This window comes from Catharus ustulatus, chromosome 6, assembly GCF_009819885.2.
Source record: "Catharus ustulatus isolate bCatUst1 chromosome 6, bCatUst1.pri.v2, whole genome shotgun sequence".
NCBI lineage: Eukaryota > Metazoa > Chordata > Aves > Passeriformes > Turdidae > Catharus > Catharus ustulatus.
In genome coordinates, this window is record NC_046226.1 from 53,717,383 (window position 1) to 53,743,111 (window position 25,729).

The following is a 25,729-nucleotide window of genomic DNA, read 5'->3' on the forward strand; positions in this document are numbered from 1 at the left end:
ATGGATGGGCAGTCTGTCCCGATAGCTCTTTGAGGAGGATGCTGCAGTTCCGCTTTGGCTGCCTAAATACCCACCTGGACATTCACTATGACAATTTCAGGATACCCTGAAACTGAAATGTGAAAAATACAGAACCACACAACTGACATGTTTGAAGTATTTCAAACTCTGGTATTATGTTTAAAAGCCCACATCCCTAATGGATATCAGGGAGTTGCTGTCTGTCTCCCACAGCACAGGGACAACTCGCGCATGTCAGAAGAATAAGTATTTTAAAGAAGTATTCTTCCCTTTGGAAAATATATTAAACGCTTAAAAGATAAATAACTACAATGCTCTCAGTGAAAATGAAGCATCACACAGATTTTAGGAAAGGTTACAAGCATTTATTGTGTGTCAATTTGTTGAGATGATGTTTTATTTTTCAACAAATAAGGTCAAATAAATGGTTGTTTTCCTGTTTGTTTCTGGTAGAGAGGGAAAACCCCTAAAATTACAGATGCACCAGATCTGTGAATTTTAAAAAGTTACATGTTTGAGGGGAATGCCTTGAGTGGGAACACACTGTAAAGAGGACACAACAAGGCACCTGAGTCTGGGAGGGATGAGGACTCGTTTTTCAAGGGGGAAATTCACACTGAAAATCTTTGGCAGTATTGGAATTTCTTCAGATAAAACAAACTGAACAACAGTAACAAACTGTTACTGGAAATAAATTTGGGCTGGATTCTGCAGCCTCTTCCATGGTCAGGAAGAGGTTGTGTTAACTCAGAAGTCTTAATGAGACTTTTAATAATAGCTGAGCTATTTTGATGTGGTCTGTGGATCTGGGCTTTGCATAAAATAGAAAATTAAATACTTTTTCTTTTTTTATCATTCACAATACACTTCACTTTATACCTAGATTTTCCATAGTTTTGGAATTTTTTTTTAGATTTTTTTTGTTCTGTTTTTTTGTGGTTTTTTTGTGGTTTTTTTTGTTTTTTTACATGAGCTCTCTTTCTCTGTCGTTAAATACCTGGGGAGCTTCACCTCATTATTTCTCTTATTTCTCTCAAGCAAACAAAACCTAATCACCTTGTAGGAAATGACAAACCATGTTTACTCAGTAAGTCCTGTGAACAGCTGTGAACATGGCACCAGACACTGGAAGTCAAAGGGCTTGTAGTCCATCTCGATGGCTCTCACATCCTCTCACTGGCATCAGATCTGCTGATTCCTGTGAAAACACACGTTTTGCACAGCTGAAATACTAAGAAATAGTCTCGGCTCTAGGAGAGGTGGGAGGAAAAAATTGATATTTTTTTAAGGACTTTCAAGCTTCCAGTTTCCCTAGCAGCAGCTTTGCTTTCTGCAAGGTCTCAGCTGTTGTAGCCAGAACTTTGTGCACTGGATCGTTTGATCCAAACATCAGGCATGTCTGGCTGGCTGTTGGGCAGCACGACCGGCGCTTCGTTCCCCAATCCAAACCGATTTTTCCATGAAGAGCTGTTCTGCTGCGATGCAGCTGGAGAGACATCAAAGACAGTCTCCCTCAGGTCCAGCCGCAGGGTATCTCTCTTCCCGTTCAGGTAACCTCGCTCGGCATTCCCGTAGGAGTCAGACAGCTCTAAGGCATCGGGACAGGAACTGGCTGACTCAGCGAGCTTCAGGCCTTGCTCAAAATCGCTGATCGACGTCTCGCTGGAGATGTTGAGCATATCGAAAGAGCTGCCAAGAGAACAAAGGCATCTGTGAATTTTGTAGATGTCAGCAGCAGGGAGGGGGCTGTGGTCTGAGGTATAATCTGACTGCTGCTGGGCAGTGTCACTGGAGCACTGGGATTTATTGAGCTGCCCTTCTTCTTTCATGCCAGCTGGCTGGATGTGGTCCAGCCCAGACCCATCCCATGCTTTCAGACCATACTTCCGACAGCGACAATCTCGGCAGAGCCTCTCCCTGTGAATTTCTGTTTCTGAGGTGCTGTGCTTGTAAGGAGAGGAAGTTTGCAGGGCAGGACACTGGCACAGGCTGACCTGCTGGTCTCCAAGGGTGTCCTGCAGACTCTGTCTCTCTCTTTCCAGGGAGGGGTGCATTCCCACTCGAGGGCATCTGTTGTCTTCAACTTGTATGTCTTCAGAGAGCACAGAGGGCCGGTTGGACAGCTTGCTCGTGGAAGTGCTGTTGTCAAAACTGTCGCTGAGTTTCCTGGACAAGGGTTGGAGCTCATATTGCTCGTTTGCAGTGTTGGACTCCTGAACCTTCCGCAACCGGTTTTGCTTCTCACTGGCCCCACAGGCAAAGTTTCCATTTGGCCCCGAGTCATCAGAATAGTCTTTCATGGTATGGGCACAAGGCCAAAGGATCTGCCCGCAGTTCTTCTCTGGGCCGAAGAAGCAGCAGAGCGACTGGAAGAAGAGGCTGGCAAACCCACAGCTGATACAATTGATCATCATGATGAATATCCCCAGCTTCCTGTATGCCAGGACTGTGGCAGGCAACATAATGACCCCTGCAGAGAAGAGAGCAGAAGCTGCCATGGCGGTGGCACAGCTCATCTGCTTCAGGGAAAAGGCCACTCGGCTCAGGCGGTCAGAGTGGGGGCACAGGTGATAGGAGATGCAGTAGTTGACAGTGAAGTCAACAGAGAGACCTACTGCAGCTGAAATGAAGAGAGACTCCACTGCGTTGAGCTGCCACTCCAAGAGGACCAAAAGGCCAATGGTTACCAGGACGGTGCCTGCAATGGCAGTAACGGAGAAAACGCTGAGGAGAACATTCCAGGTCGTGAGCAGCAGCACCACGAAGGAAATGGCTATGGAGAGCCCCATGACCACCATGGTTTCTGTGCTGAGACTGTGCTGGAGGTTGTACAGCTCTAGTTTACTGGTAAACCATCCATTCTGAAGCCCCACGGGGGCAGTTTCCATTTCCTCTGTTATCCAGAGGCTGATTTCGTCATAGAATTGTTTGGCTCTGCTGTAGTTGAAGGTATAGTAATAAACAGTTTGAAACTGCAGCACTAAGGCAGCAACATTTCCCTCCCCATCAAACCTGAGGCCCAGATCGTACATTTCTGTCCCTTCCCTGCCCTCTTCCAGGAGCATCATTTTGATGCAGTGCAGGAAGACTTCACTTCTGTAAGGGAAGGAGAACTGGTTACAGCAAAGGTTGAAGCTGTGGTCTCTCTGGGAGCACTGGCGACTGTCCATCCACCTGAGGAACTCCTCCATGAAGCACACGGTAGATTTCTGTTCTGCATCAGGGTAATAGAAAGTTTTGTTCTTCACTCTTTGGCAGAATTCGAGGAGCCACTTCTGGGCATCAGGGTTTTGGATGGTGAAGGTGGTGTCTGTCACTAGGGTGCCGTTGCTTTTTGGATTGAAATGGTCCCCATTGTCCACGGGCAGAATTCCCCAGACTATGGTGACCGGCATACGCTGCCCTTCTCCGTGCTCCAGCCTCTCAAACATGAACTGGTGGCAGTACTCGGAATCGTACCTCTCAAAGGGGTGGCTCAGCCTGAACACTTGGACGGACGATGTCTCCAGAGTCGGGAGCTTGAGTTTGGGGTTGGAACAGGAAATGTAGGCACCTCCTATGGCTAAGGCAGCAAACCAGCAGATCCAAATGTACCGAAACTTGATGACCCCGCAAGGCAGAAGCTTTTCAAAGAGCAGCTTGGAGGTTTCAGACAGTGTGTTCTGGAGAGCCCGGAGGACATAATGGACAGAGAGAGCAGCTCTCTTGTGGCTGCTGTTGTTCCAGTAGGCTTCTGGCTTGTAAATGCAGGTCGTTGCGATGTAGCGCTCGTACAGCACGGCCGAAGAGGGCAGCCAGGTCATCATGAAAACCAGGTTCACCAGCACTGAGGTGCCCATGTAGACAGCGAAGCAGCGGATGGCTGTGATGTTGCTGATGTAGCTGGCGTAGAAGGCAGCACCGGTTGTGAAGCATGAGGCCAGCATGAGATAGGCAAAATGGTGCATGGTTTGACTCACCCACTGAGCAAGCCCAGCAGAAGGGTTCTGGCTCTTGCTGAGATGCCAGAGGTCGAAGAAGACAAAAGTGTGGTTGGCACAAATGCTGCTGAGAATGATGACTGCTGTCAGGTTTACAAAAGGGAAATAGGTGAATCTGAAGGCCACCTTGTACAAGAAGTAGGAGATCATTAAAGAACTGACAACAGCAAGCAGGACCATCAGGGTAATAAACACTGAGCGTAAATAAAAAGAAATGCTTAGAAAAATAGCTAATATTGCCAGGACTGGATACTTAGTATCCAGTAAAAGGTAGTGCTGGAATAGTTTCTGTTTAAGGCCCAGGTCCATTCCAGTGATAGACGTGTAGTTGTCAAACAGATCCCAGGTTTCAAGGTTGTCTAAATAGATCTCCATCATAGATGCACCTTTTCTTGTAGGCAGGAAAAGCAAGCTGTATTTGAGAGAGGGCACTTGGTACTCCATCGTCTGGGGACTGAGAAAGTCCCTGTCAACCAAGAAGTGAAGCAGCTGGTAGATGGCGTTGAAGCGGGTACATTTTTCTGGGACTTGGGCACACTGAGAATGTTTCTGTCTGACAGCCTCGGGGCCTATGCAGGACGGAGTGAGGACACCTCGGTGGTAGTCTGGAGCACAGGCACGGAGCAGGGCCAGGGTATGGGAGATGTCTCCTTGGGTTATCTCCAGACACGAAGACCTGTTGTACAGAACAGCAATGTAGTTCCCCAGGGACCAGCTTGGGCAGCATTCATTGTCTTCAGTGCGCTGGCAGAGGTCTCTAAAATGCACATGTGAGCGTATCTGAAAAACATGAGGGGGCATCAGGTCAGAGCCTCTCTTGCAGCCCCAGTGTTCCTTACTTGCTGCAGTAATTCCTCTCCTCTCCTCTCCTCTCCTCTCCTCTCCTCTCCTCTCCTCTCCTCTCCTCTCCTCTCCTCTCCTCTCCTCTCCTCTCCTCTCCTCTCCTCTCCTCTCCTCTCCTCTCCTCTCCTCTCCTCTCCTCTCCTCTCCTCTCCTCTCCTCTCCTCTCCTCTCCTCTCCTCTCCTCTCCTCTCCTCTCCTCTCCTCTCCTCTCCTCTCCTCTCCTCTCCTCTCCTCTCCTCTCCTCTCCTCTCCTCTCCTCTCCTCTCCTCTCCTCTCCTCTCCTCTCCTCTCCTCTCCTCTCCCCTCCCCTCCCCTCCCCTCCCCTCCCCTCCCCTCTCCTCTCCTCTCCTCTCCTCTCCTCTCCTCTCCTCTCCTCTCCTCTCCTCTCCTCTCCTCTCCTCTCCTCTCCTCTCCTCTCCTCTCCTCTCCTCTCCTCTCCTCTCCTCTCCTCTCCTCTCCTCTCCTCTCCTCTCCTCTCCTCTCCTCTCCTCTCCTCTCCTCTCCTCTCCTCTCCTCTCCTCTCCTCTCCTCTCCTCTCCTCTCCTCTCCTCTCCTCTCCTCTCCTTGACAAATCCCGAACACCAAAGCTATGGAAAGTTGGTAGCCTTTTGCAAAAATTAAACGCTGTCTATTATTTATATTTTATAACCACAGATTTGAAAATTTGGCTCCTATGGCAAATGCAGCTCATGCAATTAAACTTCTCACTTGTAAAACTTGCCACCAGTCTCCAAGCTGGTAGCTTCATTTCCATAATTATGTTCTGATCCCCAAAATCCTCAGCAGCTTCTGATGGACACCTTTGGCTTCTGGACCAGCTCCTATTCAGTCTCCATTTATTCTTGTATAAATTGCCACTGGCAGGTGGGATCATGAGGATCATCCCTATATTGCCAAGTAGGTGAAATGTTTTGGATTCCTCCAGGTGAAACCTGATGTGTAGCTTACACTGTTTTTTGTCTGGCATCCTCTCAGCAAGACATCAAAGATTGCAGCAGACAGGAAAGAGACAGCCCGTACATGTGTTCTTCCTGCCATCACTGACCTTGTCTTGTTCCATTTGACACATAGACTGAATTGCTTGCAAGTTCCATAAGCTCCCAGCAGTTGTGGACATAAATACCAGCTGGGAATAGCTCTTCTCTGTAATAAATAATAATAAAAAAATTGTAAAAGGATTAGGTAATGCAGATGAATCAGCCAGGCTGTTTGCAGTAGATTTTCTCTTCACAGAAAAAATAAACATATATCTCTGTCCATAGGACTGCTCTGTAGGGCTCCCTGGAGGGAAGCAGGTCACAGGGCAGTAGTGAGCATGTGCCTTGTGTGACCTCAGCCCTGCCTCTTGAAATTGGTCAGCAGCATCAGGGCATTTTCAGAATCAAATGTCAGCTTGCCCTTAGTGACTGCTGGCATCTGGTTCTGCATGCCTGGAACAAGGGAAGAGCTCAAGCTCAGCCAAAAACCCTCAAGGACCTGTGGGTGTAGTGTGTGTCTTGTTTCAGAGGTGGATAGAAGGCAAGGAAGCGAATAAAAATATTCTGAATCTGCCTTTTCTGAGCTCTGAGATACGAAGTGCTGGGAGGGCACTGTCAGAGCTCTCACAGGTGGAATTGTACACACTGCTTGTTTAGAGAAAATTCAGAATATTTCCTTTGTCCTGAACTCTGACAGTTCTGTCAATTTAGTTCTGGCAGTGTTTACTGTCCCATCAATATTTCAGTCACCTGGGGGACCGCAGAAGAATCCATCTGCTCCATAGATGGTTTCCACCATTCTCCGTGTCCTTGCTCCTTGTTCTCCCTGAGCAGCCTTCTGTCCTCTGCCCATGCCAAGGTCATCATAGCTAGCAAGAGGGCAGATTATTGTTAATAACTATTATTATTAACAAGAGAGCATCTGGCTGGGAGTTACAGTCACTGACAAGGCTCTGGTGCCACACACAGCAGTAGGGAGCCCAAACCCATTGCAGGCACACTGACTTCAAACTCTCCAATGCCTCGGTTGCTTTTAAGCATAGGACGTATGAAATTCAATAGATATTTTTGAGTATTGAATATGTAACTTTACATGCAACATGTTCCTCAAACCCCCCAAACCAAGCTCAAATACCTTTTCTTCTTGGCATAGGGAGAAAGGGAAAGGGTCTTCTTGTAGCCTGTATGGCTTTCAATGTTCCTCCACACAGTGAGCTTCCTGCCAATGTCAGTGTCCCGTGGCTCAAAACCCTGCACCAAGGAAAAGGGCACCAAGGTCACAGCTCCACTTCAGCTCAGCTGTCCTTAGGCCTCTGACATGGAAACTGTATGAGGTATTACTGCATCTTGGAGAGATACGCAAATGGAACTTTCCCTGGAAATACTGCATCCCAGAAATAAGAGAAAAAATATGAACCTTTTCCTTTTTCCTTTCCCTTTCTCTTTCCCTTCCCATCAACAATGATCTCCTAAGAATTTCTCCTCCTTTTCAAGTGTAGTAGTCCCTTACAGAATTGACACTTATTTTGCTTTTTTGTATTCTTCTTTCTCCTAGTGTATTCTTATTTTCTCAAGATTCCTTCATGAACCAGAGGCAGGGATGATTTTAGGGAATGTGGCATTCCACATGGAAAACATTGCATGTGCATAGTGCTTAGAACAGAGCAGGCTTTCCAAATCAAAAGCCTCATGCACAGACTGGAGGAGCCAAAGCCAGCTCCTCTATCCAATCTGTGCCAAGCCTAGCTATTCACTGTGGGCAATCCCAGCCTTCCAGCCTTGGAAAGGGAGCAAAGGGAGCAATCCCAGTTTGTGTTGGCAGTGTCTCCACACGGGAGTGAAGGCTTTGGTGGGAGTGCACAGCCCGGCTGAGGGATGGGCTGGTGGCTGCCACTGGCACGGGCTGTGTTCTTCCTGGGTGTCAGGACTGGCACATTCTGCTCATCTTGGAGGGATGATATCACTGGTTGGGAGTGGATTTTCCTTACATTCCTACTGATACCTCAACTGTAGGGACTTACCATGAGGGGTTCTGAGAAGTCAGGCAGGTTCCCAACCAGCAGCCCAGCCACGGTGCAGATCGCCGCCGCCACGGAGCACAGCACCAGCACAGCCAGGGGCCACTCCGCGATCAGCTGCGAGTAACTGCACTCAACAGGAGGAGAAAAAAAGCAGCTGGTAAGATGCTTCTGCTCTCAGCACAAAACCTGCTGCTGAGCCAATGAGGTGTGAGTAACAGGAAGGGAAAAAATCAGGGTGTCTGGTTTGCGCAGTTATTTATTGTGAAGCTCGGAGGCTCTAGTGCAACTATTAATGAACATATTACACCTCTAACTGGATATTTGTAGGCAGCTCTAATTAACTCGGGTAATTACATTTTGCCTCCCCACATTTTCCAGCTTTTTCAGTCAGAAATAATAAAAACCAGACTCTTGTGTCCTTGAGCAAAATGAAGCTTTAAACATTTAAGTTCAAAGATTGCATTTAGAAAGAGCCTCTCTTAATTTCCCGTGCACTGGAATGTCAGCTGGTGGCTGCAACAGTTTTGGCTACAGATTTCCAAACTGGACCCTGAGAAATCTTCAGGTTTATTCTGAAAAGTCCCTGAAGGTAACTGACCCAAGCAAGCCCACTGTCATTGCTCTAAATTCGTGCATTTAGACGCTGCTTTAAATTCATACATATTCTCTAGAATACATACAATTTTAATGATGTATCACAACATTTTGATGACATCAAAACCCTTCCAGGGAAGCAGTTTACTCTGGCCAAAGTATTATTTGCCAGTTACTTTTGTTCTTAAAGAACTGGTGTAAAATTTTCTGTCCAAGTCCTGTTTTTCCTTTGGGACAAACTGTCTCCCATCTAGGGTGATCTACGAAATTTACTCTCCCACATTTTTTTACCAGTGCAGCTTTTACTGTGTCAAGATTTTTGTCTTCCTCAGAAATATCAGTTGAGCTATAAGATAGCAGAATGGGTTCCTGCTTGTTTTCATAGACAAAGTCTTTACTATGAAAATGAACAAAACTGCTTTTTACTCATTAGAGTGTCTAATTTCTGAAGGCTGTTTGGGTACTTCCATGTCCAATTACCAGAAAAAAAACCCCAAAAAAATCAGCTGCAGTTGCTGATGATGGAAGGTGCTTATTGAAATCATCCAGAAGCAATAGTTTACAAAAGTCAGATTTTAAACAGGAGTAGAAAGCAATAAAATTATTTTACTTTTGATAAATATATTTTAAATTTTCTGTCTTTTGAAAAGATGAGTTTATTTCATGGATGGGCTCATTTCCTTATTGTTCTTCTGACAGGACAAGCTGGATTAACCTTACATGTATACACACACACACAAACACACACAGAGACACATACAGAATTACTATATATATAGAGCTACTGTATGGGCTAGAGCCAGGCACCTGCCCAAGAACAGCTACTGAGACAGTGTTACTATTCATTAATGCAGGTTAAATTGATCTCACAAGCAAATGGAGATTTTTCCAAGGAGTGGAAAGCCCCAGGAGTGCTGACCTCGCCTCTGGAGCCGGGCCTGCTGGGATGTCACCAGCATTAACACTTTGCTTCTCCCAATAGCAGGACAGGAGAGCACTGATCACAGGGTACAAGGACAGGAAGCTTTTGCTGTTAAACATACCTTTTTGGCATCCTGAAAGCTTTGTCATGTCTGCAGACAGAAAGGAAAAAAGATGTGTTCATTTATTATTTTCCTGGGAAGCCCAGTGCTAGGCTAATTCCTGAGCAGGTTAACCCCTGCAGGGCTGTAAGCACCAAGGTGAGCCAGTGCTGACACAGTTCTGTCACTGTGTGAATTAGTTTAATGAATAATAGAGCCTTTCCCTCTCCCATTTTAACCAAACAGGATGGGAAGCCATGTAGTTGCTCCTAATTCTGTCCCTCAGAAAACCCTGCAGAGAGTACTGGGCATTAGCAATGCAGCTCCTATAGAAATCCTACTGCAGATCTCATCCATTAAAATCTATCTGGTTTAAGTGCTTTCCCTGCACTTCCTAAAGTGTTTCTTGACAAAAGCAAACGTCTTTATCAAATCTCATTAGTTGGGCTAGCAACAACTGTAGATAGTTTTTATTTCCTGTTTTGCTCAGTGAGGATTTTCCCAAAAAGATGACTCTCATTTGTTTCCTGGGTCCCTCCAAAGACAGTGTCTTTTCAGCCTGTTAGAGTAGAAAGCCAGTGGAGCTGCTAAAAATATTTTCTCAGGATTTTCTTCACAAAGGAGCATTTGCCACTCCTACTTGAAAGGCTCCGAGGGGGGAAATAAAAAAGCTTTCCCCAGGGGATCCAAAGTTTGTTAATGAATCCCTGATGACAAGCCCTCCACTGGCATTCTGTCCGAAAAGCTGCATCTTGGTGGGTCAGATATCTACAGGACCTTTTCTTCTGCTCTGTCTCTCTGCTCTGAAACATCCCCTTGAAACATGCCCCAGTCTGGCACAGCCTTGGCTTGGTCACAGCTTCCAGAGAACGGCTCCCACCTCCTTCCACAGCTGTGCCAAGCTCTGCTCAGCCAGTGCTCCCTCCTCCTCTCACCCTCCTACACTCCTGCATAAACTGGGAGAAGGTCCTGCTGCACTGCAATATCTGTGTTGGGCAGATGGCCCCCCCTCCATGCAGCAGCCAACTGGGGACCTTGAGGCAGCTCATCCTTCCTGGCCTTGTTATGAGTGGGAGAAATGGAAAAGCAGTGGAGGAGAGCTCCCCATGGCAGAGTCACTCCGGGTGGCTCATGTAATAAATGACTCTGTGTTTTGCTCGTCACGCTAATGCTCTGTAGATTCTGGACAGAGAGGAGCAGAGCAAAAGGCTCCCTAGATTATCAAAGTGAAGTCTCTCTCCAGCAGTACACTGCCCATCCTGTGCTAATTCCCTCACAATAGCTCTTCAAGCAGATTTGCTTGGATTAAAAACCTCATTCTGGCATTATTATGTTATCACTTTTCTGACTGCTGGTGCTGCACACTGCCAGGGATTTACAATCCAGCTGTGCTTCCTGCTTAAATAACCTGTTACAGAGGACGTGGTTGGCAGTTTTGTTGATAGCGTATGAGTGAAAAAGGACCCAGAAAAAGGATCCAGGAAAACGATTCAGAAAAAAGACCCAGGCTCCTTTGACTTCATTTTCTCTACACAAGCATAAACATAAGCAAATTAAATCCAGTGTACATGGCTGGAAAATGAGACTCTAAAGGATTTTTGTGCCTAACACTGCAATGCTGTACACAGACAAGAAAGGAATCCTGTGCCATCTTTTATCAGGATTCAGTGGCTTCAGCTACAGCAGTGAAGGGATCATGATCTCTTGTGCCAAGAGTGGACTCTACAAGGCACACTCAGGAGGAAGGATGGTGCTGGCTGGAAGGAGCAGAGGTTGTAGCTCAGGCTGTTGTTACCCAGGCACTGCATGCAAATGGATTCTGTCATGGACAACAAGGAATTCATACACTGACTGCTGCCCAATGTGGAAAGCCAAAAATGCTCCCCACTTTTGTATCTCTCACTGCTCAGCTGTAGCCAGTGCTTACCCTCTGCTGCCACTCTCTTCCAGCACTGGCAGGAGCTTCTGTGGGGGCAGTAAAAGAATGAACTCTGTTCCCTCCACTGAGAACTCTGCCAAGATAAAGAACTGCAGCTGGGTGGCTTGGAGTGCAAAGGGAGAAAATACAAAGGTAAAGGAGGATGAGCATATTGACAGCTGCATGACTTAGGAGTGACTGAGTCACCCTGGCTTTAGTCAGCCACTCCCTTGAGAAGGAAATCCCACCTCTCCCTGGCACGGGAATGGCAACTCTCTGCACCCACGCAGAGGTAGAGAGCAAACTGGATCCTTCTGTGTGTTTTGGAACAGCTGCTGCCCCGAGCTGAGGAGCAAATCCATGTTTCATCCATCCCAGCTCAGACCCCACTCATCCCTCCCACTTCCCCCCACCAAGTCTGGAAGACGCTCTTTCAAGCCACCCTCCACATGCCTCTTACCTGACAGTGACCACATGGTGTTGCACTGGCCGCTGCTGCCCGGGGGACCACTGCTTCCAGGGCGTTTCCGAGGCCTCGTGCTGGGAAACTGGCACGAGGTCACCACTGGAAAGGTGGGAACACAGCACGGGCCTCTCGCCATGGCCAGGGAGCGAGGGCAGGCCGTAGCTGCCTTGGGACTCCTCCTGGTTGCAGGGGTAATATGGGTGGTGCTGCTGCGAGTCCTGGGAGCTTGATGGCACCTGGCCATTGGACTGGGTGGAGACTGGCCCAAGAGTGTGGCTGGAGGAGGGCAAGTTGTCTTCTCTCAGCCCAGGGGATGCAGGGATGGGGCAGTGATGGACTGGGCAGATCTTTTCCCAGGAAGTGCCGCTGTAGCTGAGCTCAGCGTTCCCAATCTCTGGCATGGCAAGGCAGGTCTGGCAAGGTCCTGCATTTTGTTTTTCCCTATGAGAGAAATGAAGGGAAGGATAAAATGGGAGAGGTTGAAAGGCTGCACTGGGGAACTGTATCCCAAAAACTGGAGATGCTCACAGACCTCCCACATAACATAAATGTCAAACCTCACCCACTGTATCCTGTACCAGGAGTCAGCCTAAGGGCTGAACTGAGTTATGCTTTTTATAAAGACATCCATGACTCATTCAGCAATCCCAAGTGAAGGAGAATCCTGTAATCCATCCTTTGTGTGTGTTGCTCCAAAAGTTTTAAAAATTGGGTAATACCCGGCCCAAAAATTCTCCAGGATATTTCACTGTGGAATGGGGGTCCTAACTCAGGACCCAGAGAGATTAGAGAGGCCTGAACAAACAGAAACCAAAGGAATCTGCATGTGAAGAAGTCACTCAATTATCTGCACTCCTTGGGAGGATTAATTAGTGTGATTGCTCTGCAGGAGGACTGGCACTGTTCCATGTTGGGTCAGCAGGAGAATGAGTCATCCCTGGCACTGACACAGCTGAGCAGTGAACCTGAGGGCTGTGACATCTCACAGGGCCTTCAGCCTCCAGCCTGGCACATCCCTTAATGGCTCCCATGTCCTGCATGCTCCACTGGGCTCTTCAGGAACTTTTTAAACGTACATCTCCCAAGGATGACAGCAACAAATTGTATTTGTCTTACCTTGTAGGAAGGGGATGGACTGGGATCTCTATAGATCCTTTGAAACTTGACTGTCCTCTGGCTGCTGAATTTACTTAGACAAAACATTTGCAGACTCCAGTTCCCAAATAATGAGGTGTCTGCAGGATACACTTTCTTCTTTCCAAGTAATTTAAAGCATTATTTCATTCCTATAGTTCTTGATTTATGAAGCCTGAGAGGTTTTGCTAGCTTGGAGAAAGTTTGGATAATACTTTGAGGGACTGCTTAGTCTGTGTAACACCAAAAACCCCTTCACACACAATAGACTGACCCCAGAAATGCTTCAGGAGTTGCTGTCCCAAGAGATGCAAACGCCAGCACTTTCTGGTCCTTGTTCAGAGCACGTGCCATGGTCTCTTACAGCTGAATTATGTGTCTTGCTGCAGTGCCTGGCATCCAGGATTAAAAAGGACAAACAGTTCAGGCCAGCCAGAATCACAAAGTGTCTCAAGTCATCAAAGAATTATGAGCGTTGGAGCAAGACTGCAGCGGGATGAACTTTAGCCTGAGGCACCTGCTGTGATGTGGGAAAAAATGAAGGTAAAAACTTGGGGAAAGGATGTTTTTTATATTTTATAGAGTGTCTCTCATGTATTTTTCTCACAGCCATGGAAAAAGAGCAGAATTTTGTGATTACACGTCTCTAGAATTGCACCCAAAGTTAACTGGCATGAGACGATCAAAGACAAAAGAATCTGGAGAATACTATTAGCTTGAAAATTGCTATTTTTTCCAGAGAGCAGGACATACTGGCCTTGACAGTCTGTGCTGTGTACTTTCCAACATCAGCTGAGTTTATCAACACTGATAAACTGTGTTTCATGATTGTACAAAATGGGCTTATTTCATTAAAATCATTACGGCAGAGTCATGTTTGTGGTAGCAGTTACACCAGTGCCCGTGTGGACACTCATGGCACAGGCATCACACTTAGCTTCACTTGCACACTGTACCAGTCCAGGGACCAGTAACAGAGAAATCTTGACGATTAAGCTCCATCCAATGCTACATTTAGTTTCTAAGCCTAAAGAAAGCTGCAGCAGTTACAGACACAGATAGCACATTCCTGGGTTCCTGGCTTCAGAAGCCATAATTGATGTGCAAATGCAAAGTAGCTGGAAAGAAGTCAGTGTCTATGTGGAAGCAGGTGTAAGGAAACCAGCAGACAGGTGTGTGCACACACCTTATCTCACCTCAGTGAGATATGGCTGAGATAAGGTTGTCCCCAGCAGTTCCATTGCTCATTTGCCTCTGAGCTGCAAGGCAAGGTACTGGTAAGACTTGAGCTGGTTCAGTACAGCAGGAGGGAGAGCAGCTGGCAAAGCAGAAACTCCTGAACTGTGACAAAGATATCCCAGTCACCCACAGAACTTGTCAAATAACATCAACAATAGGCTTGAAGTACTTGCTGTCCTGTCCCAGGTGGATTAGTTACAGGATTACCTGGCCTTTCAAGCGTGTGATTTGTGTTAGAGCTCTGTGTAAAGGTAGTTCACAACAGGAGACTCCACACTTATCATACATGAGATTACAAATGCAGTGCCAGCAAAGCTGCTCAGGAGATGCAATCTGAGCTCTTGTCTGGGTTCTTACAGCCTCATCAGAGCTGTCTCTGCACGGGGAGGGATTCAGGTGCAGCATGGAGCTGCAGACAGACCAGGGAAAGATTAGGGTCTGTGGTAGTCAACACATAAAATTACATCTTTAATTAGTCATTGCACTTCTCTGCTAATTATAGAGGCAGCCTGATGGGAGGATGCTGAACCACCACATCCCCTACAGTGCTGTGAGCTGCAGGGCAGAGGCTGTTTGGGACAGCTGACCTGGAGGGTGCCTCAAGCCACCTGAAGTGTAAAATCATCCCTCTCCTCCCATGTGTCCAGTGACTTGTTTGCAGTTTGTACTTTTGTACTGCAGGGGATTTTCATTAGACAGCTGAAGTCATGGTAGTGTTATGCTTTGACAAGATCCGACTCCCTTTTTGTTACCTCTAAGGTACTATTTTTCCTTGACCTTGATCCCATTGTTTTCCCTAGTTTTTGCACACTTTAAATAGGTAATGCTCTCCTACAGTGCATAATAATTCATAAAGACACTGCTGCACTGACACCTTGTGTTTTGGTGTTCCAATTTTTTTTTTCCAAAGGAAAAACAAAATTCTTATCCCTTTAAACTACTGTATCTGCACAGTAATCTGGGACCAGAAGCTTTTAATGACTTAACTAGCTTGTCTGCCTTATCTGAGGGTATGTGACACTGGACAGAACAAATACACTTTGAACATGGTCAGGGAGAGGCAGGAGACCATGCCATGAAAAATTCTTCCTCCACAAACTCCCGGCTACAAAGCCTCCTGGTGGGAAAAACAGATGCCAAACTCTCGGATATCGCAGATTGCCTCCGGGTTTTCTGCACATACGTTGGTAACATTGAGTCTAATATTTCACATGAAATCACACTCTCCTTGTTTACCATCTTTGCTGTGAAATGCTGTCAAGTTCTGCTGTTCCCTCGTGTATAATTTCCTAACTCAATCCCTGGCTGCTCAGTGACTTCAGATTCTGGAATAACTTTGGCAAGTTTGGATCATTCACTCATGACTTCTCTCCATTATCTCTTTTTCAGACTAAACAATTACAGCTCTGTCAATCACCCTCCGGATATGAGTTCCCTTATGCTCATCCCTCTCCAACTCCATGATGATGTGACCTTGGCTATCCACAATCTCCAGGGAAACCTGAAGCTTGCAAATAATGATCAGTTCGGATAATCACTGCTGGCAGCTCAGCAGAGTTCGAGTCTCTACTTGCTGCTCTTCCAATTAGCTGTAGTGCTGGTGAGTTTAACCTTTGGTCTGCTGAGGTCTGCACCAGACACGTGGGCTGCTCCTTCTTTGCCTGAAACCATGTCGCTATTACTTTTCTGGGCCCTCAGGACCCTGAAGTATGCTAGAAAAATGTTTCTGGGGATTTCTGATGTCTGTTTGCTGTCAGGCACGAGGAGAAGAGGGCAGAGCACCACACTGGACTCTGCTTGCCATGCTGACACTGACAAAGACTTTTATTTTTGACATTCGTTCCCACTCTGGGCTGTGTCAGATATTTGATATTTTTGTGATTAAATGGGCAGAAATGGTGTCTCAGCTGCAGAAAAGCCTACAGAGGCAGCTGACAGCCTCCATTTTCTTTTCCAGGCTCAGCTGGATGCAACCAGAGAGATGCAGGGAAAGGAGAAAAGAAGGGGTGTAAGGGAAGGGATGGACGAGGGTTAACTGCTCCCGTTACCCACACCAGTGAGCTGTGTCGTTCTTACTGTTTGCTTCCCCATCTGTTGCCCTGAGATGTCTAGACAGAATAATATCTGATTTATGGACCTGCCCAAGCCACTCTGAGTGCAGCAGTGCTTCTCTGAGACAAGTACCAGGGCACAAATACCCTACCTTGTGTGGGGGACCCAGCAAAAGGACTGCAGCTTCTTCCCACAAAAAAACAGGAAAGAGAGGGTCAGGATTTCTAAGAAGACAGTTTTCTGCCATTCCAGGTCTGCAGGGATGTGGAGCAGTGGTGGGATACAGGGTCTGTGGCAGCAGCCAGGGGCTGTATGCTGTCAGTCCATGCCCCTGGCAGGGATTATCTCCCTCTTCCAGAGACCAGCATCCTTCTGCCCCACAGAGAATGGCTGCAGGACCCGGCTTTAGGCTTTGCCTGCTCACTCAGCCCCAGCAGGGTGGTTTACTGGAAACATGCCTTGTTGGCTTCTTGCTCCCAGCACATTCCCCTCAGGCTGGTTTTGTTCTGCAGCATACAGAGCCGAGCTGGGATGGAGGAAGCTTTGCAGGCAGGGAAATAGTAGCATAAAGGCCCCTTCCTTTTCCTAAGCTACTCCAGTTTTTGGCACTCCCTGGTCTTGCTGTCTCCCCCAAGCCACGCAGCAGGAGAACACATATTGTTCTGAAAGGGTAATGGGCCAAAAATATTCAGCCTTTTGCAGGAATGACTCTTTTCTCTGTCTGTCTAATTCTACCCTCATCCCCAAACTCATTGCTATAAGCACTGCTTTTTTTTTTTTTTTTCTTAATAGATCATTTCACCCTTTGCATACTAAAGAGAGGATCAAGAAGCACTTTGCATATGAAAGATGGGAAACACCTACCGAGTGAATGGAGCTGTCTGATGCCTGACTCAAACTACAACTTCTCCTGTTGCCAGAGGAATCTCAAGGGGGAATAAAAACAAGGAGAAAAATGGCAGAAGTCTGTACCTTGCCTACAACCAGAGTACTTTTTCATCAAGAACCTTTGCTCAATTAGACATTAAGTGCCACAAAATTTCATTCATTAAAAAAAAGAAGCTAGTTTGAATCTCTTTCCCCTCCTTTTTTTTTTTCTTCCTTCCTCTAGCAAAGTTTTGTTTGCATATCAGCTATACAAGTGTTCCCAAATGAAAAAGAAATATGAATTCTTTCTGGATTAAATCCATGTGCTGTAGGTCATCTTCCATCCAGACTAATAGCTTTTTCCTGGAGAGCTGTAAAAGACTTTTTAAGAATGTGCTTTTATAATGGAATTTAAATTTGTCTTTGAATATACTACCAGCAAAACTGCAGTGGAGCTCTTGAGAAAAAGAGCTTTTTTCCTTGTATTTTCTAAGGAGATAAGAATGCCCTTTCCCTGGGATTAGGGAAGGGTCCATTGCCTTTCACTGTCACCTCGTTATCTAGCTCCCTGTCTCCCTGACAGGGAGAGACAGGCACTCCTGAGCAATCCATCTCCTCCTTTGGCTGCGGCAAATCCTTGTGCACTGAACAATTCCTGCAGAGTTCTTTTGTTTTACTTTTTCACTCTAGCAGCAGGATCGTGCATACCCTTGAGAAGACCTACAGTCTTTTTGTTAGTGAGACTCCTGAGTATGCTAAATCATCATGAAAAATTAATGAGACTGCAAAACTCTGCTTCCCACGTAGTCTGCCAGGAAAAGTTTAGTTTTATAATTCTTTCCATTGACTCGTGCGAACAGCCTTACCTTTACACCAGGCAGCCGCTGCTGCTGCCGTGGGTACAGGTGTGTGTGCTGGCATAGAGCCAGACATGGAGGGCTCAAGGTTCCCACCCCACCTTCAGTGCCAGAACAGCTCTGTCTGCACTGGGAAAATCATATTTGCAAAGCCCCGTTTTGAAGGGGAAAAAAAAAAAGGAGTGAAATGGAAAGGGAAAGGAAAAGAAAATCCCCACCTTAGTGTCGCAGGCTGAAAGAGGCCAGGAGGAAGGTGGTGTTTTCTGACATCTGTGTTTTTGTGCTGATGGGGTGAGCATTGATGATGAAGAGCCTTGACTAGGACAGAGGGTAGAGACCACAGAGCTGTGTGACTGAGTGAGCAGCATGGGTGAAGTTCAAAATACTCCTGTCAGGTGGCTTAACTCTCTGTAACTTACTTCTTGCAGGCTGCAGTGTTCATTTCAAGACCTGTCTGAACGGCCAAGGAGTACACACACAAGCAAAGAAAATGGCTTCAGCAGCTGCTCAGCCCCCACTAATGCACGAGTCTAAACCAGTGCTGGACTGTGTGAGAGTCGCTGAAGACTGAGACCCACAGGCACGGCAGCCTCTGGCCGAGGACATCAGAGCTGTCTGATGAGCAGTGAGTGCCCTGTCAGTGTCTCCGGGCGGGTGGGGCTCTCAGCGTGAATATCCTGTACCAGACAGAAATGGAACTCGGGCTTTCAGAAAGGATTTGTGTGCTGCTGACCTCTGGGTGTGCTCTGGTCAAGCAGAATCTGAAGAGCTTAGGTCTGTTGCTCTGGTCTAACAAACGCCAGTGTGCTTGTGAATATGGGATGGCTGCTTGTCCATGATTATGGACTTGTTGATGTATCCAGAAAATGATGATTGAGGCTTACGACACCAGGTAAGGGAGCATATGGTACAGAGGGATGAGAAATGTGGGGGTTTATGGAGGAGATCTTTGGACTGAAACCCATGTTTGCCCACAGCTGAGTGCAATAAGGCTGTGTCTGAAACACGCTGAGCTTCCCAACAATAGCTCTACCGTTGCTGCAGAAGGCAGAGAACACCATGTTGCAGGATTGAAACCTACCCGGAAGGCCAAACCTGGAAGACCCCCGGCAGGACTGGCTCTGCATGGTGTTCCTGGCCCCAGGGCAGGAGCAACCAGGACCCCGGCTGGGCATCGCCAGAGCCCGAATCGCGGGTGGGCAGCTGGGCAGGCAGCGAGGGACTCTGTCTGCACCCCCGGTCTGAGGACGGGACACACCTCGGCGGGACTGGGGACTCAGGTCCCAAGGAAAACCCGGTGACACCGACCACTTCGACACACAGCGCCGGAGGTGGCGGCAGGGCGGCGGTTCCCACCCGCCAGGGCAGCGGCTTCGCGCCCCTGTCCCGATCCCGCAGCTCCTACCTGGGCGAGGCGGGGTCGCGACCGCGGCGCGTCCCCTCGGGCCGCGGCTCCCGGGGCGGCGGGGAGGGCGCGGCCTCCATGGCCGGCGGCGGCGGGCGCTGTCCGTGCCCGCGGTGCTGAACGCTCCGGAGCGGCGGCGGGAGTGCCCCGGCTCTGCCCGGCTCGGCTCGACTCGGCGCGGCTCTGCCCGGTTTGGCACTGCCCGGCCCGCCCTGTCCCGGTTCGGCTCTGTTCGGCTCGGTTCGGCTCTGCCCTATTCGGCACAGCACGGCACGGCTCGGGTCGGCGCGGCTCAGCTCGGCTCTGCCCGGCTGGGCTCTGCGCGGCTCGGCGCGGCGCTTGCGCGGCCGCGGAGGCGGGCCCGGCGCGGGAGCGCAGCCGCCGGCACCAGGAGAGCTGCGGGGGGAACTGTGAGCCCCCGGGCCAGCCAGGCTGGCGGGGATGGGGCTGAGCGCGTGGGTGTGGAACAGGAGCTCGGGGCACCGAGCATCCTTTGGGTGACAAGTCCCTCATCCCCGCAGTTGTGCTCCTGCTTGACCCGGACTGGGAATGTTCCCAGAAGCACTCCTGGCTTTATATGCGCAGGGCAGCGTTTTGGATTGTTGGCTTTTAGAAGGTAAATGATGTTTTTAAATAGATGGTAGGTTTGAAAAAGTGAGTTGAAAGCATGGAGAATACAGGGATGTCAGGCATCTCCTTACAGGATCCTTCAGTCCTTGTCTATCCATACCATGACATTGCTCTGAGCTGGGTGGTAGCCACATGTGTCTCCTTGTGCATGGGAATAGCTTCCCACAGAGCTGGTGGAAGGTGGCTGCTCCTTCTGCTCTCATGCCAGTGACTCGTGTAGGAAGGGCTCGAGGCTTTCTCATGACTGTCTGTATTGCCACTGGAGTGACAGTGACCTTCTCTACTTTTTCATCATCCTTTGTGTGGCTGTGGGGATGGCTGTGACCTTCTCTTTCCTCGTGGCCATGCCTGTGGACCTCACAGCAGGAGTGACCTTCTTTCTCACGAGGGTGGCATCCTTTTTGCTTCACGCATACGGAACAGCTGAAGCAAAAAGGGAAAGTATTAGAGCGGAGAGTATCCTATAACTCCCACTAATCCTCTAGCTGCTTAGACTAAGCCCTTCCTGCCTTAATGACTTAAATGCCCGAGGCAGTTTAAAGAACAAAAAGCTTTTCCTAATGCCAGGGTGGGTGACTCTCCCCCACCGAAGGCTGACACCTCTCCAAACCCAGCAGGAGGGAGTTTCAAGTACAGGCTTCGGGCAGCGCTGCTGGCCCAGCGTGGTGCTCTCTGCTGGGCTGGGCCGCAGGGGACCAGCTGTTCTGAGCCTTAGCCACAGAAATGTCACTTGCCTGGTAGGATCACTGCGAGGAGCAGCTCCAGAGCAGCTTGTATTGTGTGGCCCAGCATGAAAGACTGAAACCTGGTATCTGCTGAAAAGATTGGCAAGCATTAATGTGGTGACAAGGACATGGGTGATATTTCATTTTCATTCTTCCCTATGCTAAATAATAATTCTTGCAACAGTAATGATAATAATAGAACCATGGGAGCTGCAAGGATGGTGGGAATCAGCTGGATTACAAATATCCCACGGCTTCTGACAGACAGGCACATCTTACAGCTTTAGTTTGGCTCAGCTCGAGGTGTGAACTCCTTGTCTGGTGAGTGGGGGTGATCACGCTTCCTCACTCCCACAGCTTGGCAGATTTCCTCTGTACTGCTGCAAGGTATTCAACACATGGATTAATCATTTTTCATTGCCCTTAGCCAGGGGCTACAGCAGGGCTTTGTGCTCCCAGCTTTCCGCAAAGCACTGCCCAAGGCAGGCAGCATCCCTCCTGGGGCTGCTGCTGCAGGGCCAGGGCTGGAAGAGACCGGGAATCCAGGAGTCCCTTACTTCAAAACCTGCTTGGTTCTTGCCCCTGCAGTGCAGCAGGGGAGAAGCTGCCTGTCCCATCAGCCAGAAGCTGATAGTTTCCTTAATGCGTTGTGTCATTTGGAATATTGCCACTCTGTGACCTCCCTGTGCTCGGACAGTTTGAGACTGGTGGGGCAGATCTCAGTGTCGTTCTAGGGGAGGCATGTGCTGATCCCAAGATATCTTCTCCTTTCAGAAACAACCTAAGGGTGAGCAGGAAGGACAAGTAAATGGGGTTTCCAAACTGTTTTAGGAACATAAATGCTTCCCACAAGACAATTCCATGAAGATGAGAACAGCCTTCGACCAGAGGAACTCTTTCTATCACAATGTCTGGCAAACCACGATGAGTGAGTCAGCAGGATGGAAGCCAAGTGGTCCAGAGCAGTCTCTTTGGATTGGGATGTATCCCTGCCTCTCCTTCTGCAGGCAATGCTACCATGCATCTCAGGGAAGCCATGCTCAAAGCTGACAGCTTGCCCTCGTGACACCACCATGATGTTTTGCACAGTGCAAAAACACTGATGTCCTGAGTTTCATGGACACCAAAGCCCTTGAAGTCATGTGGGCAAAGCAAGGCTGGTGATGATTGCGCAGCTGCCTCATATTGCAGCACACTGCTGGTTTCCAGGCAATGTGCAATGGCTCGTGGATCTGCAGCCAGCTTATGAGCCCTGGTTTGTCACTGCTCAATGGAGCAATGAAATGGCCAGAGTACTTCTGCTGCTCGAAGCCAGTGACAGTGTGCCAGACACCTCCCGTGCTAGAAGGGTACAGCAGCAGTCCTGGCTGCTCCTGCTGCATAAACCTCCCATTGTCTCGGCCACTGGAATTGCTTCCTTAGCCAGAGAACAGCTCTCTGCATTAGCCAACTGAGCCCCAGTCACTTCACTGTGCAGAGTGTATCTGACAGGTGAATGTCACTGCCCACCTTCTGAAACTTCAGGAGGAGTTAATTTACAGATATAAAGTGCTTTTGTCATGGTTTCAGTTTGTCTGAATGCTTACATTGTACGCCAAAGCCATTGGTGCTGGGTGCCTGAACAGAAAGGTCCAGATGGATGCTGACTCTCCTCTAAACAGCCAGATTGGTTTGCTGCTGTCCCAGCAGCACAGCACAAGCAAGGTCATTGTGCACAGAAGGACATGTGTCTCTGCAAATGTTTTCCCTCCACCTTTTTCCTCCATGCTGCTGGTCCATGATGACCTTTTTCCGGTTCATAGTGCAGCAAAATGTTTAGTTTTTAGGAGTATAACTACCTAAAAGAATAAGATTCAGCACCCGTTTGTTAAATGCCATTTGTGACCACTCTGTACTGGGATGGGCTTGGAGGAGCCATCACCTTCCAGAATTTGTGCAGCTGTCTGTGTTGGTAAGAAGCATCCTTGGCAGTACACACCATTGTAAGGCATGGGGTCGAAAGGGGCTCAGGAATCAGGCTCGCAGCCTATTTTTGATCATCAGTCATTCCTACCCAGGGTGTGTGCTGGAGCATAGACAGGAGAGATCCATGCAGGGCCCTTGTCTCTTTCTCAGGCTTCTGCAAGGCTCCTGCAGTGCTGTAAACCTCTGAATAGCTGTTGACCCAATACCAGGGCTGAGAAGGTTGCAGGCATATGCCAGTTGTGTTTCTGGGCACGGGTACATTGCAAACTAAAGCAGTGAGATGTGCTGAATTTGCAGTGTGGTTGAAGGGGTAGGAGGCCCATGGTGGCCCAATTCCACTTTGTCTTGGCAGGGGAAGTCTCACTGTAGCAATATTGTCCCATTTTCCCCGATGCTCTGTGCTGGGAGCACAGCCACATTCTCTCTGAAGCTGCCCATATGTTCACACCATTTCCAAGTGTGACTGACAGTGAGCCAGTTCCCTCCGAGCATCCTGAGATATCCCAGACTAATTCATCCCTTGCACATAAATATTCTTCCTATGAGGATTTGGGACATAAGTTCTCACGGCGGGGAAGGCCAGAGAAGCAACTGGGATATGTGACACACCTTTACTAACTGTGCCTGTTACCTTCACAGCCTAAACAAGTTCTCAGTGGCACCGGTGCCAACAAGTCAGTGTCATCCAGAGATGACCCAGTTGACCTTTTGGAGAGGAAATTGGACAAAATGGCTCATTTCAGGAGGATCAGAGCCTTGAGGAGGATGAAAACCAGTTCTTTTGGCTTAAGAATAGATACATGAGTGGAGTGGAAAGCTTACACTTCTCACATTGTTGAAATGTTTCTGCTTTTTTTTTTTTTTTGTTAGTAACTGAGCTTCAGAAATGCTCCAAGTATTTCATCTGGTGTTTCCAGAAAAAGGCATCTTTAAGTGTTCCAAACCTTTCTCATCAAAAGCTTTCGATAACAAAAGGGCAAAGGAAGAGTGTTTTTAATCAATTCCTTCTGAAGGTACTGAAGGGAACAAAATATTCCAGGGAGAAAGGAAATGGAACTTTTCCTTTGTACAAACCCTGTATTCTAAACCCTGTATTGTAGCCCACCTTAGTCCCATGTGTTTGGACTGCACAGTGCCCCCAGACCTGAGCAACACCTCAGCCTTGCTGCAGAGATCAAGTCAGAAGGGCCAACAAAATATCCACATTCCCAAAGGAGAATTGCCTGGCTCAGGAGCTCACTCAGGACTCAAAATGGATGCCCAGAGAAAGGTGTCACCCTCTTGAATTATGATTTCCATCCTGTTGGAGCAAGGATTATTTGCACTTTCAGAAGTTTTCTGCCACTTGAGTGAAGCACTCAGCTGCCAGGCACAGCCCAGCAAGTCTGCAAGTGCTTCAGTGATGCCTAGGATTTTTAGCTTTTTATATTTTTCATATATTTGTAGCTTTGTAGATTGCTAAAGCATGGCTGTAGCTTCTAGTATATTTTCCTATCTTTCTTCCCTACATTTAGGATCAATAAGATAACTTTATAAACCTAAATATTGTGTAGTCTTATTCCAAGAAGAGAACCAACTACAAGTATGTTCTGTTTTCCAACCAGAATCGGGACAAAAGTGGGGCAAAAGAGAGCTCTGGACTGCTTCCAGTGGGCACCCCAGGAATTATTATCTAACCAACTAACCTTTTAAATAGACAGTATATAATAAGTATACTAATTGACTAACAAAAACTGTAGAATTACTATACCATATTTTCTGCCATATCCTGTACTTTCAAGTAAAGGTTTGATTTTATATTCACTCTAACATTGTTGGAAAGATATATTCTATTTTCCAGGCACCACATGCACCTCCACCCCTTCCCTTCACCCAAGTACTAATTATTGTTGAACTAGTCCCTTAATATTTAATTGCCACCTTGACTCCCCTTTTCATCTCCTCCCTTCCCAGACGCCTCTGAGCCTCGTGCAGGCTGGTCCTTCCTGTGTTTGTCCTCCCAATGAGCTGCACACCTTGACCCTCTGCACAAGAAAAGCCAGTCTTCCTTCTGAGCCCAGCTGGAATCCATGCAGGATTCGTGTGAAGTGGCGCCGCTGGAGCCCACGGAGAGTCTTCAGTCCAGTCCAGACCCTGGAGCCAAGGTTGGTCTTTGGAGCTTGCTTTTGAGTTCTGCCAGCAAAGGGAAATGAGATGGTTGGTTAGACTTTAATGGAGTTTGGCTGGGATAAGAGGCACCGAATTTGCCACTTTTTTCTTCTTGCAGCAGACTGAAAGTGGGTCACTACCATTTGTGTAGCCCCAAAGCAGCCATACGTGGAATAATTTTGACTTTTTGGAGTTCAGAAAGGGCATGTGACCATGTCAAGAGCAAGGTGGCTCCTGGCTGCTCATTTGCAGCTCGTGAACCCAGGCCACTGGGCTGTCATGTCCTCCTAGATCTGGGCTGAAGCCATGGGTTGAAATGGGGAACCTCCCTGGGTCCCTGCTGATGACAGGGCAAACAAGTTGCTGTCTGCAGCATTCCGTGCTTTCCCCAGGGACTATATTTCCATAAAAGAAAAAACCTGCCTGACTGGCTGTCCAGCCACTTCCCACAGCCTCACACCCTTCCAAGGCTGGGTCCCATGTCCTACATCTGAAGGCTGGGTAGTGAACAAGGTCAGCAAACCTGTATTTGTCCCTGCTGAGTGTGTCTGCAAGTGGGAAAAACTAAGTGGACAGATTCCTTTTTCATTTGCTCAGTCTATGACCACTTCAGAGGTCTTACACTAGAATGAGAGAACCAGAAAATATTGGGAGAACTGACAAGATGATAGTTTTTTCAAGATGGCATTAAATACAGGTATAAACAGAACTCACCCACAGGATTTGAGGTAGGACCTTGCAGGCTGGGATGATGCACAGGGAAGGGAAAAAGAGGGGATGTCTTGTTCCAAACAGGAAGAGGGTTGCTCTGCTCACCCTGAGATGTTTCTGTGCTGTGCCATGATTGGTATCCCTGTGGGAAGTA

At 47.9% G+C, this 25,729-nt stretch overlaps 1 protein-coding gene across 2 annotated transcripts; it reads right to left on the bottom strand.

The window, feature by feature from the left end:
• Positions 1-364: 364 nt before the first annotated feature.
• Positions 365-19,476, bottom strand: DISP2 (dispatched RND transporter family member 2). 2 transcript variants are annotated; one of them, XM_033061661.1, is made up of 8 exons: positions 19,397-19,476; positions 11,837-12,283; positions 9,480-9,509; positions 7,843-7,966; positions 6,957-7,072; positions 6,572-6,690; positions 5,890-5,987; positions 365-4,781 (listed from the first exon to the last, which is right to left on the bottom strand). In XM_033061661.1, exons 1-8 carry the CDS (start codon positions 19,474-19,476, stop codon positions 1,362-1,364), a joined length of 4,434 nt encoding a protein of 1,477 aa, XP_032917552.1. In that variant the 3' UTR covers positions 365-1,361. The 2 variants fall into 2 exon arrangements, with proteins under 2 accessions (XP_032917552.1, XP_032917553.1); XM_033061662.2 differs by lacking the exon at positions 19,397-19,476 and adding an exon at positions 13,251-13,435.
• Positions 19,477-25,729: the final 6,253 nt, after the last annotated feature.

Coding starts and splice junctions, on each gene's coding strand:
- DISP2 (XM_033061661.1), bottom strand. CDS start 19,476: ATGGAGGCCGCGCCCTCCCCGCCGCCCCGGGAGCCGCGGCCCGAGGGG. Junction 12,284..19,396: donor CGCGACCCCGCCTCGCCCAG/GTAGGAGCTGCG, acceptor TTTCTCTCATAG/GGAAAAACAAAATGCAGGAC. Junction 6,691..6,956: donor CCCTATGCCAAGAAGAAAAG/GTATTTGAGCTT, acceptor CCCTCTTGCTAG/CTATGATGACCTTGGCATGG.